The 17,142-nt window shown below is 44.9% G+C and overlaps 1 protein-coding gene across 1 annotated transcript in view; it reads right to left on the minus strand.

Moving 5' to 3' along the window:
• Positions 1 to 16,384, minus strand: part of PHT4;5 (phosphate transporter 4;5) — a 101,505-nt gene extending 85,121 nt beyond the window's left edge. The window contains exons 1-5 of the mRNA XM_086511249.1: positions 16,221 to 16,384; positions 15,526 to 15,625; positions 15,387 to 15,439; positions 10,463 to 10,537; positions 10,271 to 10,351 (exon numbers count right to left, since the gene is read on the minus strand). Of these exons, the coding sequence (XP_086367375.1) occupies positions 10,271 to 10,351; positions 10,463 to 10,537; positions 15,387 to 15,439; positions 15,526 to 15,625; positions 16,221 to 16,384 (473 nt within the window). The remainder of the gene's footprint in view (positions 1 to 10,270; positions 10,352 to 10,462; positions 10,538 to 15,386; positions 15,440 to 15,525; positions 15,626 to 16,220) is intronic.
• Positions 16,385 to 17,142: the final 758 nt, after the last annotated feature.

The raw sequence follows: 17,142 nt of genomic DNA on the forward strand, positions 1-17,142 counted from the left end.
TGCGAAGGTTCCATCCTTCCTGACCATGAAGATTAGATATTTGAAGCGGATGAATATTCGTGAGATTTGGATATGGCTTTTGCCAAGGTTCGCGAGACTTTGCAGGAGTCTCAAGAACGACAGAAAAAGGCAGCGGATCGTCATCGTTGCGACTTGAAATTGAAGGAGGATGATTGGGTGCTCTTACGTTTTGAGAAGGCACGCCTACGAAAGAAAAAGGTAAAGGAGAGGCTTTTTCCAAAGCTTAGTATGCGATACTACGGACCTTTCCAGATCACTGGCAAGATAAATGATGTCTCCTTCCGATTGAAACTACCAGATACTTGGAGGATTCATAATGCATTGAATGTGAGTCTCTTGAACCCGATTAAGGGTGATGTGCCTGATGATGGGGAGCCTGATGAGCAACCCGCAGTGGAAGAAAACGAGGAGATCATTGTTCCTGAACAGATTTTGGCACATAATGATACGAAGAAAGGTAAAGTCCGAAGGCGGTTCTTGGTTTAGTTCAAGAACTTTCCTGCATTTGATGCGAAGTGGATGGAGGAGGAGGACCTAGCAGATACTCCTCGGATTGTGAAACTTTACCTCGATGCTTTGGTTTAGCATAGTCTACTCCAAACGGAACCCAGAATTCAGCTTGGCCGGAGATCTGGTGCAGTGGGATGCACAAGAGGGGAGTTACTCCACTCCTTTGTCAACAGATGCCTTGATTTTGATACTAAAGTCACTGATGTCTCTTTGAGCTTCAGGGATACTGAGAGCTGACAGTATTCTGCTGGATGACTTTATGAAATGGAATTCTTGATTATGATACTGATTTGTTCTTGACTTCTTGTGAGTGCAGGAACTGATAGACGAAATGACTGCAGCATTTTGGTCTGATTGATCTCGAATAGACATGGTTGCAATAGGGGTTAGTCAATCGGACATCGATGAGGTCCCGATTGGACCTACATGTGATTGCTAGCTACATTGCCGATAGATCATGGTCTAAGATCCGAATGAATGTTGAATGTGATGTGATGTCATGTGATGTGACTGTCGATTTTGTACATGTGCTAGATGTGTGTCCCTAGTACGTAGGTACTAACAGTCAGTGTCTGCTAAGACGGTTTATGGCTTTTGTCGGTTTTGCAGCCGTAATTTTGGTCGATTACAATGCTTTCAAGAGGGGGGTATGTCACAAAGTGATGACGTGGCGGACAGCAGAAACCCTAGAATTCCTGCAAACCCTAATTTCTGCCAGAAACCCTAATTTCCGGAAATCGCGTAGGCTTTTTTTTTTTTTTTTTTTTGAAAATGATGAGCGACGCGAATTTTACTTTTTTTTTCATTAAAAAAGAGAAAAGACTCTCTAAGAGAGAGAGAACTGATGCTTTTTATTTTTAAAGGTTTTGGGGCTCTGCTTTTGGGCATCCCTTGTAACCTTTAAATTAGTGGTAAGGGCCTCACTTCTCAGAGGATCTGGACGCAGAGTCTGAGAGTGAAACCCTAACCGCTCTCTTGTACTTTGATGATTGATTAATACAAAAAGAAATACCGAAAGGGGCGCCAATCTTTGGGGCCAATATCTCTAGGCACGGAACTCCGCCGGGCCAGTGCAAATCTTTTGTGATCTGTGAATTGTTTTGAAGTGGTTATTTGGTGCTGTCGCGGTTGATTCTTGACTTGGAGTGTCCAAGTCTGTTACACATGACCTAAAACCCATCAGCGTTTTCAGGACCAGCAGGGCAACGCCTATAGACAGCATTATCCAGCGTTTTTTACAGCCATAATCAGCTTTTCCAGGCAACAGCAAGCAACATTTTCAGTAGCGATTAAGAGGGCAGCAAGTGGTGTTTGGAAGCAGCAGAAATTAAGCGACAAAGACTCAGCAAGATCAACGTTTTCTATCAGCATCTTGTACAACAGAAGATACAGTTTCAAGTAGTCGTCGTCATCGTCGTTATCGTCATATCCGCTCATTGCATAGTAGCTTTCCAAGTTTGCATCAGTGTCTTGTACCAGATTGTGCAATCAATAGCATAGACCTCTCTCCCCATAGAGAGAGGGGCCTTCGGAGGAGGGTTTGACAACTCCTTGGTGTCGTATTCTTCTCTCTATCTCTCAGTCTCAGCAACTTCACGCACAGTGTCTATTCACTTTGTTAGTGATCACTTGCACTTTCTCATTAAAGAACGGAAGGCTCTTTCTTCCCTAAGAAAAAGGAACCTTGAGCACACACTTCGGAGCACTCATCTTGAGCAAAGTTCAACATTCACTTCCGCTACACCTTACACACCTATATCAACCAGCTTGAGAGGCTGATCAGATTTTCTTTGGTCAGGGCGCGACACAGAGCTTGCCCGAGCCAAAGTAGCCTGGTAAGTCATTACCTTACCATGTTCTCAGCGGGGCTAGGGATCATTGGCCCAACACAGCAGAGCAAAGCCCTTCTTGGGAAGTTTGTGGTCAGAAGACTGCTTCCAGGAGAGGAAGCCTGGAAGGAGTTGTTGCTTCACCGGCTTTGAGCTCGAGTGCCTCATGCAAGAGGCCCCTGGAGCCCTTCCATCAAGTAGATTTTTACAAAGATGCACAGAGTTGGTCTAAGCAGGACGTTGGAGGATCATTTTGCAACGAGCCTGCTTAGGTCTTGGGAGCAACTGAGTGGCGTAGAGCAGCATCAGCCCGCTTGCACGGAGGAGCGCTCGAGACAACCCCTTGTTTGGAACTCCATCTGTCGAGTGACACATCCAACCCTATGTGTCCATGGACAAGCTACAGCATGACCAGGGTTCAGTTCCGTCAAGTCAGTCTAGAATAGGAAGTGATCTGGCACTTTTGTGAGTCTCTTCGCAGATCGTGCATGACCAGTCACTTAGATTAGATGCATATCCTCTGGTTGCCAGCATGATCATAAGCATTCCCATCAGAATCCATTAGAATCCATCAAGAGAATTTTCAGTGCATTAAACCTATTTTCCCTATTTTTGACATTTTTCACTTATTTATTAAGTGACTTTTGTTGGGAACTAGGTAGGGCAATTTTGCTAAGATAATATATAAGCAAACCAAAGCTAGCACTCTGGCAGATGAGGCAATAGGACCAGTGCTCAATAGGCCAATTCTCAACAAGAACAAGAACCCCTCTCAGCAAAACAAACTCCCCTTCATGCTAGCGTTTTTCCCTCAGCCCTTGGGCGATTTCAGCCAGCAAAGGGATCGCACTTCCAGCGTTTTGGAGCCGATTCAATCTGGCGTTTTTCAGCCCTAGAGCACAGCGTTTTTCAGCCAGCATACAGAGTGTTTTTCAGCAGTGCAGGGCAGCGTTTTTGTGCATGCTGTCAAGCGTTTTCAGGCCACAAAAAGCAGCGTTTTTTCCAGCCATCAAGCGAGGAGATCAGCCCCCGACTTGGTGCAAAAGCTACCAACTCGAAGCATTCAGTTTTCAGCCATAGTTTCGTCCTCGTCGTCCACACCGTCGACATCGACATAGCAAGCATTTAGGATCATCGCATCAGCCATTGTACCAGATTGTGCAATCAATAGTAGACCACTCTCGCCATCGGGAGTGGGGCCTTCGAAGGAGGGTTTTACGTCGTCTCTGGTGTCGTATTCTCTTCTCTCTCTATCTCTCAGTCTCATGCACTTCCATACACAGTGTCCATTCACTTTGTTGTGTCCATTGCACTTTCTCATTGAGAACGAAAGGCTCTCCCTTCCCTCAGTAAAAGGAATCTTGAACACAGTTCGGAGCACTCATCTTGAGCAAAGTTAAACATTCATTTCCGTTGCACCTTACATTGGTATCAGAGCTTTGGCAATGTTCTGTATCACTCAAGGAAAGAACCACATAATTTTTTTGCTTGTTGCGGTCGCACGTAACCCAAGTCCACTTGGGCATGTCGATTCCTAATCGTGTTTTGAAGAGTGACAGGAAACCCAAGGAAGAAGGGCTTGTCCAGCTTCCCCTTGTGCCTCTTTTCACTCATTGAGAGCGGACCGTGCACTTAGAGGCCGGCCAATTGACGTGAGGTGGAAAAAAGCAACCTTGGTGTGAGTGCAAGGCCGCCAAGGGATGCGCCCGCGGCAAAGAGCAGAACTCGGGTGAAGAGAAGATCCTTCTCTAACACAAATTGCAAGCGAGAGCAGAACCTCAAGAACCTCAAGAACTCAAGACCCACAAGAACCCAAGAACCCAAGACCCACAAGAACCCAAGTTCCTCGTGAACTTAAGAACCAAAGATCACAGTGCATGGTCATCACCCGAAGCGGAATGGATACTTCGCATGGAAGTGGTAAGCATGGGAGTGGCGAAGAAGAGTTTTCCCCACCAGGAGATTTTTCCGACCCTCCCCCGTCCCCATCTACGCCCCCGAGTTGTACCAAATCCAGTATGGAGGCAATGGTCAAGTCGGATGATGGGACGACGGCACACACAACAACACGAAACGAATCGCGTTGCGATGGCACAACTAGAAAGAAAAGCAGAACGACAGGAAAGCCTTTTGGAGCGTGAACGCCAAGTCAGACAAGACACCTTTGAGCGTGAGAGTGATCAAGCGCGCTTGGCGGCTGAAGAAAGACAGACAGAGCGTGCGGCACGGAGTGAACAACACATGCAATAGTTTGTACTACATATTCTCGCCTTGAAGTCTGAGCCAGCCAAGGATGTTGGTAGTTCATCAAGAGGCGCAAGCCGAGATTCGGACTCCAACAACCCAAACACAGAGAAGATCCAGTACAGTAAGTATGATGGTAAGATGGATGTCACTGTTATTCGTTCTTGGTTGCATCAATTTAATGCTTATTTTGCGACAAATAAGAAGACAAGAAATAGCAAAGTTTTGACGGAAGCCATGTACCTTGCCGGTGATGCCATAAATTGATACCACGCATGGCAAGAGGCACAGTTGGCCACGCACCTACAGGAAGCCCACGAATTCACGCCCCTTTCCTTCAGTTGGGCTGATTTCCAAGACAAGCTCAAGGCGCGGTTTATGCCACCTCAGTACCTCGCACGATTGAAGGACAATTGGTGCGCTCTCAAGAAAAATGGTATGCCAGTTATGTCTTTCTGTAATCGTGTTTTGCAGCTCGGCACTCAATCACGCAAATCGATGCGGAGCGCAAGGAGGCATTCCTTTATGGATTGGACGAGTATATGAAGTATGATGTCGAGGTGCTCGATCCAATCGATCTCAAAAAGGCGGTGGCAATTGCTCTCTCACAGGAGATGAAGCACAACAAGGAAAAGCCTAAGGAAAACAAGACTTCGACAAGTACCGCTCAGACCTCTCAGAACCCTCAGAACGGTAAGAATGGTAAGAACGGTAACTCTGCTAACCAGTCTTCCAATAGTCTCTCAGAAAAGCTCTCTCAAAGTGAACCTAAGGGTAAAGCTAACACAATTGCTAAACCTAAGCTCACTCCAGATGAAAAGGTAGCACAAGGAATTTTAGGAGGATACATCACGTCGGAAGAGCAAAGCACTTATTCTGAGGAAGGTCGTTGTTTTCATTGTCACATTAAGCGTCACATAAAAAGAAAAAGTCCTAAGCTTGAATCGAATGAATCTAAAGAATCCATAGAACCCCCTTCCTCTATCAATGCAATCAATGACAACACGAGTGTGCCCCGAGTTTCTCATGACCCTCCCATTGATGAGTCTCTCATTAAATGTTATGGTCATATGACGGGGCAGCGTTTTGTCATATTGTTTGACCCAGGCAGTATGCATGATGTGATTAGTCCTTCTCTTGTTGAGAGAGCCCGCCTAGAGGTTAGTCAGAAATCTCCTCTCGAGGTCTCTGGCTTCGCACCCAGTATGGATTCTCTCATCACGAAGGAGTGCTTTGATGTATTGTTTAAAGTTCAACAAGGTGCTTTCTGTAGAAAATTTTTAGTCTCTCCTCTTTCGGGATGTGATATGATTTTGGGCATTCGATGGTTTGGTGAGCATAACCCTCTCATTGATTAGGCGGAAAATACGTTCACTTTCAATGCCAAAAGTGACTCTCCCATTGTCATTTGTGGAGAGCAAGTTGTTCATTCTCCATCTCCCATTTCTAATGTGCAAGCGAAGATTGAACGGATTCAGGAGAAGGAGGCTCTCTCGGTCTCGTCTTCTCCAAAGCATGATACACAGGATTTGCATGATGATAAGCATAATGAATTGAATGATAATGATATGCATGATGATTTGAATGACAATGACAAGCATGATGACCACGATGTGATTTCTCACGAGCATGATGATTTGTATGATCAAGACGTGATTGTTCACAAAGATGATGGTTTAGTAGATGGATGCTTTTTCTAGCAAAGCTAACCTCGTTGCAGATTCAATCAATCACGAAGAGTCGATCTTGGCTTTCGAGTCAAGGTCCACAGCACCCCCCCCCCCCCCCCCCCGGAGATTCGATCAAACACAACGCACCGATCTTGGCTCTTGAGCTTAGGTCCAAAGAACCCTTACAGAAAGTACTATGTGCTCGAATGATTAGTCAGCACGCATTGTTCGAGTGTTTCATTCGTGATCGTTTCCTGTATTTAGTCAGCTTCTTTATGTGATCCCTTTTCCTAGGCATGACATATTGTACGTTGAGCACGATTCACTCATGAATGAGCACGGATGTATGCGGATTATTCATGAAAAGCTGAAAAGTATGCATTCAAGGAAGTCACATTCCATGTCTCTTCCTTGGCACGACACAATCGTAGCAAGAGCATAAGAAACTATGAGCACTAAGCATGGGAATTTCCGTTGTGAATTGCCACAGTTGATTGATTTAGATCAACAAGACAAGATTCGATCTCATTGTTTGCGTGTATGTGGTGAACGGTTTGGCACTCCGTCTATTTGTTCATCTACATTGCATGCACAGTCTTTAGAAAAGAGAAGAGTTTTTCAAATCACCTTACATGGAATAGGTATGTTCATGTTTTTGTGTTGGAAGTGGTTTCAAGAATTTTCAGCCTCTGAGATTCTTGAAGAAGGTAGCACATGACTATCGACAAAGTTGAAGCATTGAAGAGCCACAAAAGACTTTGTGTCGCTTTCGGCGCGGGCCAAAGAAGCAAGTGTTGCAGACCTTTATGAAGTTCAGTATCGCACGACCTACACATTAGAGTGGGCTTGCGAAGAGTCCTTTCCAAGATTCCGGATGCTATTGGCGATCTCCCTCGACACCATACAGTTCAGTACCAGTACCTCACTTTGAAAAGGATGGGATCTCACGTGACACATCCAACCCTATGTGTCCGTGGACAAGCTATAGCATGACCAGGGTTCAGTTCCGTCAAGTCAGTCTAGAATAGGAAGTGATCTGGCACTTTTGTGAGTCTGTTCGCAGACCGTGCATGATCAATCACTTAGATTAGATGCATATCCTCTGGTTGCACACAACATGATCATAAGCATTCCCATCAAAATCCATCAGAATCCATCAAGGGAATTTTCTAGTGCATTAAACCTATTTTCCCTATTTTTGACATTTTTCACTTATTTATTAAGTGACTTTTGTTGGGAACTAGGTAGGGCAATTTTGCTAAGATAATATATAAGCAAACCAAAGCTAGCACTTTCTAGCAGATGAGGCAACAAGAGCAGTGCTCAACAAGCCAATTCTCAACAAGAACAAGAACCCCTCTCACCAAGACAACCTCCCCTTCATGCTAGAGTTTTTCCCTCAGCCCTTGGGTGATTTCAGCCAGCAAAGGGATCGCACTTCCAGCGTTTTGGAGCCAAATCAATCTGGCGTTTTTCAGCACTAGAGCACAGCGTTTTTCAGCCAGCATACATAGCGTTTTTGTGCATGCTGTCAAGCGTTTTCAGGCCACAGAAAGCAGAGTTTTTTCCAGCCATCAAGCGAGCAGATCAGCCCCTGACTTGGTGCAGGAGCTACCAACTCGAAGCATTCAGTTTTCAGCCATAGTTTCGTCCTCGTCGTCCACACCGTCGACATCGACATAGCAAGCATTTAGGATCATCGCATCAGCCATTGTACCAGATTGTGCAATCAATGGTGGCGAGAGTGGGGCCTTCGGAGGAGGGTTTTACAACATCTCTGGTGTCGTATTCTCTTCTCTCTCTATCTCTCAATCTCATGCACTTCCATACACAGTGTCCATTCACTTTGTTGTGTCCATTGCACTTTCTCATTAAGAACGGAAAGCTCTCCCTTCCCTAAGTAAAAGGAATCTTGAGCACAATTCGGAGCACTCATCTTGAGCAAAGTTCAACATTCATTTCCGTTGAACCTTACACCATCGTTAGTACTCAGAGAGGCCACTTGGTTGGTAGTAGGCGGCCTCATGTTTCTTGGGATCCCATGGCAGAGAGTTCAACCCGCACTCTCGGTGACTCGCTCCAGTTATCAGGTTTCTCCAAGGCGGCTCAGAGCATCCAGCTACGAGGCATGAGGGGGGTGCAGAGCATGTGCCAGGACGTTAGAGAGGCTTTACGAGTTGATTGGCTCACCCCTCCAAAGACAACAACTCCCAGATGGATGGGGCCTTCACGCGGCCTTCACGCGACTGGAGGTCCTCGTCGCAGTTCGGGCTTGCTAGGAGACCATAGCCCACATGGTTTTCGAGGTTCGGGGCAAGGGTCACCTTCGCCGAGTCTTAGTAGAGGCTCCACAGGTTGCAGAGTGTTCCATTCAAAGGATACGAGCTTTGGGCATTTGTGGGAGGACTTGTGTCATACATCCTGACCCACCAGATCTTGAGACACGCCACGGGCAGATATCGGCTTGGGAGAGCTACCCTCTGGCACGGGTGCAGTGGGACCCTGGCGAGTGGTTTTGGAGAGAGCCTTTCTCCTCAGCCGATCACCCTGGGATCCCTTCTTTCAATACACAGTTTGACTCGAGCACCACATGCTGGCAGCACGGAGAGAGGCTTGCCCAACTGCAGCACTTCATTGGCAGGAGGAGGGTCTCAGCTAGATTCTTATCAAGTTTCAAGGAGCGGTTGTGGGACTCCAAACAGCCGAGGAGAGTCACTTTGTTCCAGTGGCTAGTTGCACACAGATATACAGCAATTGAGGGCTGGCTAGTACATAGTGGCTTTTCAGCTTGTGCAACTTGTGGCCATCCTTTGAAGAGTCGGCAGTACTGTCTATGGGACTGCCCCATGGCACAACAGGTTTGGCTTCACGTTCTTCGGCTGATGCTGACCCTTTCCTCAGCCCGACAATACACTTGGGGTGATGCAGCCTGGTCCACTCTCACGGCCCCGGCCCTCCATTTTGAGTTGGCTTCCACCAGCAGGATGATAGTGATCCAGGGGGGTCGACCTACAGTTCAGCTAGCCACAGAGCTTACCCCCCAGGAGTGGTGCAGTGAGAGAGAGGTGTGTCAGGAGCTCGTTTGTGGCCTGACACTCTGGTTCATTCGGCGGGCCTGCTGCATCCGAATCTTCGAGGCTTGCCCTGCTCCACCGGCAGAGATTGTTCGTGATTTTTGGTTGGAGCTGATTCACACTCCTAGGGGTCAGTTCGAGAGCCTCCACAGAAGCTCTGACCGATTGGGGGAGCACAGAGAGGCTTTCCTGCAACTCTGGCACCTAGGGCCCTTCTTCACCATGGTCCAAGATGCACCCAAATGGCACTACAGTCCACCTATGTGTCTCTTTCCTCCTCCCATCTCGTGATATAGGCCCCATTGTACATATTTTGTTTACTCATCGGGATAGTCTCCCCATTTTCTTGATGTAGCCCTCTCTAGTAGAGGTGGTTTGTAGCCCTGTGGGCAGTTTGTTAACTGATGGAAGAATCATGTTCTCAGAAAAAAAATGCAGTTGTTTGGTTGATAAGGGCAAGGCCTTCCAAAATTTATGATTGTGTAGTTGTACACTTTGCGTTTCCTCAAAATTATGAGTGTGAAGAACTAGTTTTGTCTGGAATGTTTTTTTGGTTGACTATTGGAGCTCATCTTCAAAATATTACTTTAAGAATTATGTACTGGTTATATTATCCTTGTTTAGAGATCCATATTCAATATATGAATTTCTAATGCATGCTGAGCTGTTTTATTATCGTGGCACGACTGGCCCCTTTTATTGATGACTAGCACCACATATACATGCATAAAGCCATGAGATGCAATCAAGGCCATGGCTTTGTTTATCTACAGAACGCAGCCTTTTGAGCAGATACACAACTATAGACAAAAACTCATACCACAAAATTGGATCTTTTCATAGCAGCACTCGAATTACATTACACACAATAGATTTCATGATCAATACTACATTTAAATGTAGAGCCAAAGACATAGCATACCAGAAAATACCCAACACACCAAACATATAAAACACTGATTCCCACCCAAAATGCTCAATGATTGGTGGCGCAATGACTAATCTGAAAAGTAACAAACCATATTAGCATATGAGTTTAGAGAAGTTCAAACATCGTGTGACAAATTTATACAAACACAAGCAAACTGCATTACAGAGGCAGACTCTACTTTACCCAATAACACTGCCTACATTAAGGCCATTGAAGACAAAGGCCACTGCTCTTGATCGCTCTGTTGCAGGGACATTTCTGCAATTTAAACACACACATACGTTACCACCAAAACATCTCATTGAATAAAGAAATTTTTCAAATCATTGAATAACTTATGAAAACCTGCAGGATATTATTAAGATAGTTACAAGTATTTTTTACGAGTTGACATGAGACCCTGCACATTCTTATTTCCGAACTCATGGAAATTCCATGCTGCAACCCCACAGACAGCTTCATATGTATGGGCAAACAGGTTTTACTAGTTCTCCTACCTAGTACCATCTACTTTAACAGATTGCTTATGCCAAAAAAATATCTCAGTATCAACCCTCGTTTACTTAATCATAGTAAAAGTATTGTAAACACCAATCCTACAAACATATCTACCTCTCATGAAGATACAACTTTGCCTCAGGGTCGGAAGAATTATCAACCCTCTCCGTGCTTGAAAACAGGCAATTACCTAACAAAAACTAGGTCCACAGAAACCTGCTTTGATGAATAAACAATCTCAAGAGTTTTAGAATGCTCCTACCAGGCAAGAAACTAACTTTTGGTGTCCAGAACAGTACAAATGGCTCTAGGAAGGCTGGAAGAAATTATACGAAATTCATGTTTATCTATGTCTGCTGTAACCACTTCGGATGAGTGGTCAAACTGGAAACAATGAACTACCACAATCTGCAACACTTCAATACTTTAATACTTCGAAGACAACTAGCCGAGCTGAACAAGAGAGTATATGGAGATGGAGACGATGGTGGAGAGGGATGCTGTGACAGGTTTTAGGTTTAAAGTTTCTACATCGAGTTCATAGACACAATTGATCATTGTGTTCGTTTAGCCAGTCATAAAGACTCTCTCTCTAGAAAGGTGACCCATGCCAATCTCTTCATCAAAGACAAACTCCTTTTTTTGGTAGGAAAAGTGGCTATATATAGTGTACAAAAGAGACCTCTGGAGATGCTCAAAGGCCTATTACCCAGACAATGTGCAAAACAGGGAGAACAATGTGAAGGCTGTGTAAACATCAAGGTGGCCTATATGAGGAATGCAAAATGAACCACTGGGAAGGTGCATAATGCCATGTGATGTGACCAAGGTTCAAACTAAAAAGAACTGAAAATGTCGTCCATGTCTGAAGAAAAGAGTATTACACCTCTCCACTGCCCTGGAAGAGCCTGCTGATGTATTCCACTCGCTATGAAGAGTGTGTAGCTATTCAACACAAATAGCTGTCAAAGTGGTGGATGTAGGAGAAGACTGTGAGCACCACGAGCCTTCCAGATGGTCCAAAGAGCAATGCTGAAGATCGTTAAAAAAAATTACATCGCTCTATGAGAAGTTCAACTGATGACCTATATTTGGAATCATCTATGGAATGTCTGGTCTATAGCCTAATGAAGCAATCATGAAGACCTGATATGTAGGTAAGCCCTCAAAAAAGGGGTGTGACCCAGGAAATTGCAAAAGCCATGCAATTGCACCCCACGCCACAAACCCATCATGAATGCCCAATCTAATCAACAAACAATAAATTTCCCTCCACACTGGCTGAGCACGTGGGCACCCAGAAATAATGCCTCAAGGACTCAGGCTACAAAGTACATCTCTGTCACGTCAGATCATAACCAGTAATCGCCGCCCAAGTACCAACACGCAATCGTGCATGTGCAATCATCCACATGAAATAACTTATCGTGCAACTAATCTTAAGGGTCCAAATACATTACCAAAACTGTCTCCGAAAAGCAGGGGAAATGCGTTGATTTTGTTATGAAGAACACGCTGACTATATGTGTTTATTCCTAACTGAACTTAAATAAAAATTGAACTAAGAACGAAACTAGAAGACAAGAGACTCAGAGACTGAATGTGTGTTGATTCCCTTGAAATGTGTTACAAGGGCGTTCTTATATAGAAACGGAAGAGACACGATAAAAAGACATGACTCTAGGCCAATAGTCGTGACTCTAGGCCAATAGTCGTGTTCTTTATCTATAGAGTCGTGACCCTTCAGCCTAAAGGTGCAGCCATTCGTTGAAGAGGCATGGCTATTCGCCGAACAGGTGTGACTCTTGGGCGAAGAGACGCATCCTTAGGAGAATCGGGGGTCTCGGATCTGGTGTATCTTCATATCTGCAAAAGAATCAAGTGAAGAAGGTTATACAAAGACGAAGAATACGTCACAATCGTGACATTCCCTCCCATTTAAAATGAGAGCATGTGTCAAAAATGACTTTTGATGTTTATAGAACTCTAGAAAAGCATTGAATCTCCGAAAATCTTCAGTCTTTGAGTAATCTGGAACCTTTGTCTTAAACCTTTGTTTCTTGCGAAACCTTTTTTCTTTGATTGCTAAATCCCATGTCATTGCATCATTCAAAGACTTTTTAGAAGAATCTGGCTTAACCAGGTTGACTCTCTCAAAGAAAGCCCCTGTCACTTTGTCACCCACCTAGGTCCACTGAGATGCCTGTCGATGGAAAGCAAACGCATGGCGCCTCTCCTCTGTGATGGCAAGCTCTTGGCGAGCCTACTGCAACTGCTCCTCCAACCAAGGACTGTTAGGATGCTGCTCTTGCATCCTCTGCAAGGAAGCAACGCCCCGTCGGAGACGCCGTTCCTCCTCTCTCGCTGCAGTTAGGCAGGCCATAGACTACTGAAGAAAAAGTCGACTAAGCTGAGCAAGTCCAGAGGCCACTCTGTGAGCAGGAGAGTCCTGCATGTCTAAGGCCTCTATCCAAAGAGCCACCAATCGCTCTCTGAGCGCAGAGTCCATCAAAACCCTCTCAAGGATATGTAGCATCGCGCTCCCCCTCCTCTGTCTATCTGTCACTGTGAGGATCACTGGTGCATGGTCCGAAAAGGAAGTCCCAGCCAAAATGCCAATTGTCCCACCAAAGTCACAGAAGTGGTCACTAGTGTAGAAGCGATCTATCCGAGATAGATTCACTCCTCCCAATTTGCGGTCCGAAGAGAGAAGGCCATCGGATAGATTCACTCCTCCCAATTTGCGGTCCGCGAACGAGAGAAGGCCAGGCTGTCTGGGGGCCTCACAAAGCTAGAATGCTGCCACACATCTGAAACCCGCAAAGTCATACATAACCTCTCCCAAGCTGCCAACTCAACTCCCTGCACAGTAGTATGGCTACCTCCAATCCTGTCAGAGGGGTCCTCCAACATGTTGAAGTCACCCCCAATGCACCATTGCTCTGCATGCGGCAGAGACCAAACGTGCACTCACCACATTGGGCGAGGTTCAGGAAGCCCATGAGGCAACCCTGAACCTGCATAGTGATCCACTGATCCTTGCCTGGCACAATAACCCCTCTGCCCCACTTTTAAAACTTTTGGCCATATTAACCAGAAAATCATTTGAACAATCATTAAGGATAAGAAATATGCCTTGTGACCAATGCACGTAAGTGGCATGCAACTCACACGTATGGTAACAATCAACCTGTATAGACAACTTTGTTATGGTAGGCCCTTTGGAAAAAAATTCTATGGTCTTTATTATCGCTCTATCAAGGCTCATAGAGCAGTTTGGGATTGAATGTAATACTTATAACAAAATGAACTATTGTAATCATCTTGAGAAGGATGGTCGAACTCAATGAGTCAATCAAACCTTAGAAAATGAAAGGAAAACGAATTTCAGAACATTCTTGGTGAAACATCATGTTGAACAAAGTGGGACTGCTGATTTTATGAGTGTACTGTTTTGCAACAGCACATGCCGTGTCATGACCGCTTCCTTCAGGTGTTTAAGATTGCACATCTAGCTTGGAGAATGGTCAGCACAAACTTCCAGTGAGTGACACCTCATAATGGCTTGGGATCCCCTTGATTGAGGACTTGGCCCGCCCCTGTTTTAGAATCCTGACTTACGTAGTCTTAGGCACAAAACAACAAGAGGATGCCCATATTAGGCATTATTAACTTTTCCAACCTTGCTAGACAGAAAAGCACGAGTACAGAGATATTTGACCTTTCAGCCAGTATTACTGGTCAGTGTATTTGGTGTGCAAGATGCTAATTAGTGTTTAGATAGGAAGCTTAAAGCTGCCAGGACATTCTGGGTGGTTCTGTTCCTATCCCTTAAAGAGCGAGCAATGGTCAGCCTCATGGGGCAGTAGCCCAAATCAATATTTCCACCACAACTGTCGAGATATTCTGTGTCCTATAGAAACTCTTTCCATTTTTTCCTCCTTTTCAGAGCGAAGCCTGCTTCTACAGGGTATACTAGGGCTATACCTTGTTATCAGCAGAGCCCCTTCGGGAATTGAAGTAACACCTTCAACCAGAACTCAAAAGCCCTTAGCCAACCACAAATAACCAAATAGATCTGGCTCCCGAAGTGCCACAAACCAATAAATCAGATATCCCATTGCCGAGTCAACCCTTCCACCAGCAAGGAACGCACCAAATAGCTTCAATTCTTTTTGGCTACACGGACAAGTCCTTGCTTATTGAGTATAGAACAAGAAAGCATAGACAGCAGAAGCCCTTGAGAACAAGGCTCAAGAACCCCATTCCGCATTGCATTAATTCTTCCCATGCATGATAGGGCTTAGTTACCTTCAGAGAAAGGCCTTCCTATCATGAGATTTGTTTTCATGCATCTAGTTCTTTCTCATTGTCTTCCAAAGCATTGACTTTATTCAACTCTGTACCATGATCACAGCAATCCAGAAATTCCACAGAATCTTTCAATACTTGAAAGTTGAAACACGAAAACCGGGGTGAGACCGATTAGCAATACGTAATAAATGAGGGCCCAATCTTTTCACCTTAAAACACAAGCCTTACCTGAAGACCACGTTTCTTGTCTATGCAGTAACAAAGGAGTTAAGGGTTTCAGCTGATCAACACATACCTTGCAATCAAGTCTGTGACAGCTGAAGGTGAGACTCCTTCACCAAGTCCTACCTGCAAAAGTCATTGAAAGAAGTCCTTAGGTTTCCACTTATTAGGGCTAACATACAAGCATGTCAACAGATTGCAAGGCCACTTACAATGAGCCTTGAGAAGATAAGAGATGGGATAAAAGATGCCGCTAATGGTACTGCTGCTGTAGCCACTGACCAAACAAATACACCTGCTGCTAATACTGCCCTGTATTTTCAAAAATAGAAAAAACATTATGCCTTGCGCTAAAGTTGTCTCACACAATATGAGCATGCCATGCTAATTATCAAGTAAGGAGATCATTCAAAATTGCTGGAGCTCAGGGTGTGAGTGCCTAAAAGAACAAATGTGGTGCTCATGGCAAGTGTACAAAAGACATGTAGAAATGGTTTCAATGAGGAGATCATTTGACATCAGCTTGAGCCCAGAGGTGTGAGTGCCTAAGAGAACAAATGTGGTGCTTGTGTCGACAGAAAGCGTTAATAAAGGCCTGTGGAAATGATAAAACCAACTACCCTGCTGCATGTCATATTCTGCGCATACATATTTGCCAATAGAGTGAAATGCACTGAAACGATGTATATGATCTGTCTGGTTGACTTTGGCCTCCAATGGATGGTAAGTAGAGTCTTTATTCCACTTCTAAAAGTGCTCTATTTTATGCTTGCAAACTTTATGGCCAATTCTTGCGGAGAAAAGAAATTCAAATGTAGCATTGCAATTGATCCTCTAGCTGATTGTGCACTCGAGACCTCATTACAAGAAAAGCTTGTCGCAGTAGGAAAAGTTGTAGGCCACTTACTCCCCTGTGAACCATCTTGCAAGCCATCCTCCAGGAATCTGGCTTAGAGTGTAGCCCCAGAAAAACGAAGATTGTACAAGCCCTGCTGTTGATGCAGTCCAATGTAGCTGATTTGACATTGGTATGATAGCCACGCTGAGATTGACCTGCACAATCGTCAACATGTTCTTCCAAAACTTATCCACTGATACTAAAAATCAACCACACCAAAGTCAAATCATAGCTTTTCAGGCCCATGAGAAAGGGTCAGCTTCAGGAAACCATGAACAAGCAGGACTATGAGAAAGGACCATCTTCAGAAACATGAACAAGGAGGACTATAAGAAAGGACCAGTTTCAGAAACATGAACAGGTAGAAGCCAAATGTTAGTTTGTCTCTCAAAAATGACAAGGCCATCCTCTATGCATAGGCGGCGTGCAGACATGACGATACACAGTATCATCGCTCCAGACCAGGTTAGACCTCCCCGGCTTTTCACCATGCAGGAGATTGATGCTATGCTGCAATGGCCTATGCGAGAGTTCATGGGATGACTCATTATTTTTGCCCCCCGAGCCCCTATTAGGGTGTCCTCCTCGTTGCCATACCCCTCCTCCTAAAATTGGTGCATGAGTTTGTATCCTACTTGCCTACCAGCTTCATTACCTTTCGTGCTAGGATTGTTTGAGGATCTAGGATGTTTCCTTTTATGCTTTATCTCGGATGATTGTATCACATCTGATACGCTTGTAACTTTTGGTCTCATAGGCCACTTTGGCCTTTTGAAGACATGAATATAACATAACATGGCTGAGCACTATTAAGCATACATTTCCAAGATGCACTATTTGGCCCAAGGGAATGTTACATCCCCGGACGTCAGGTTGGGCGCTTAAGCTATGTCTGGCCAAGTGTGAACATGGCCCTATGGTTAGGGCCGTT

The sequence above is a fragment of the Adiantum capillus-veneris genome, chromosome 4 (genome assembly GCF_014529385.1).
Source record: "Adiantum capillus-veneris isolate H3 chromosome 4, ASM1452938v2, whole genome shotgun sequence".
Taxonomy (NCBI): Eukaryota; Viridiplantae; Streptophyta; class Polypodiopsida; order Polypodiales; family Pteridaceae; genus Adiantum; species Adiantum capillus-veneris.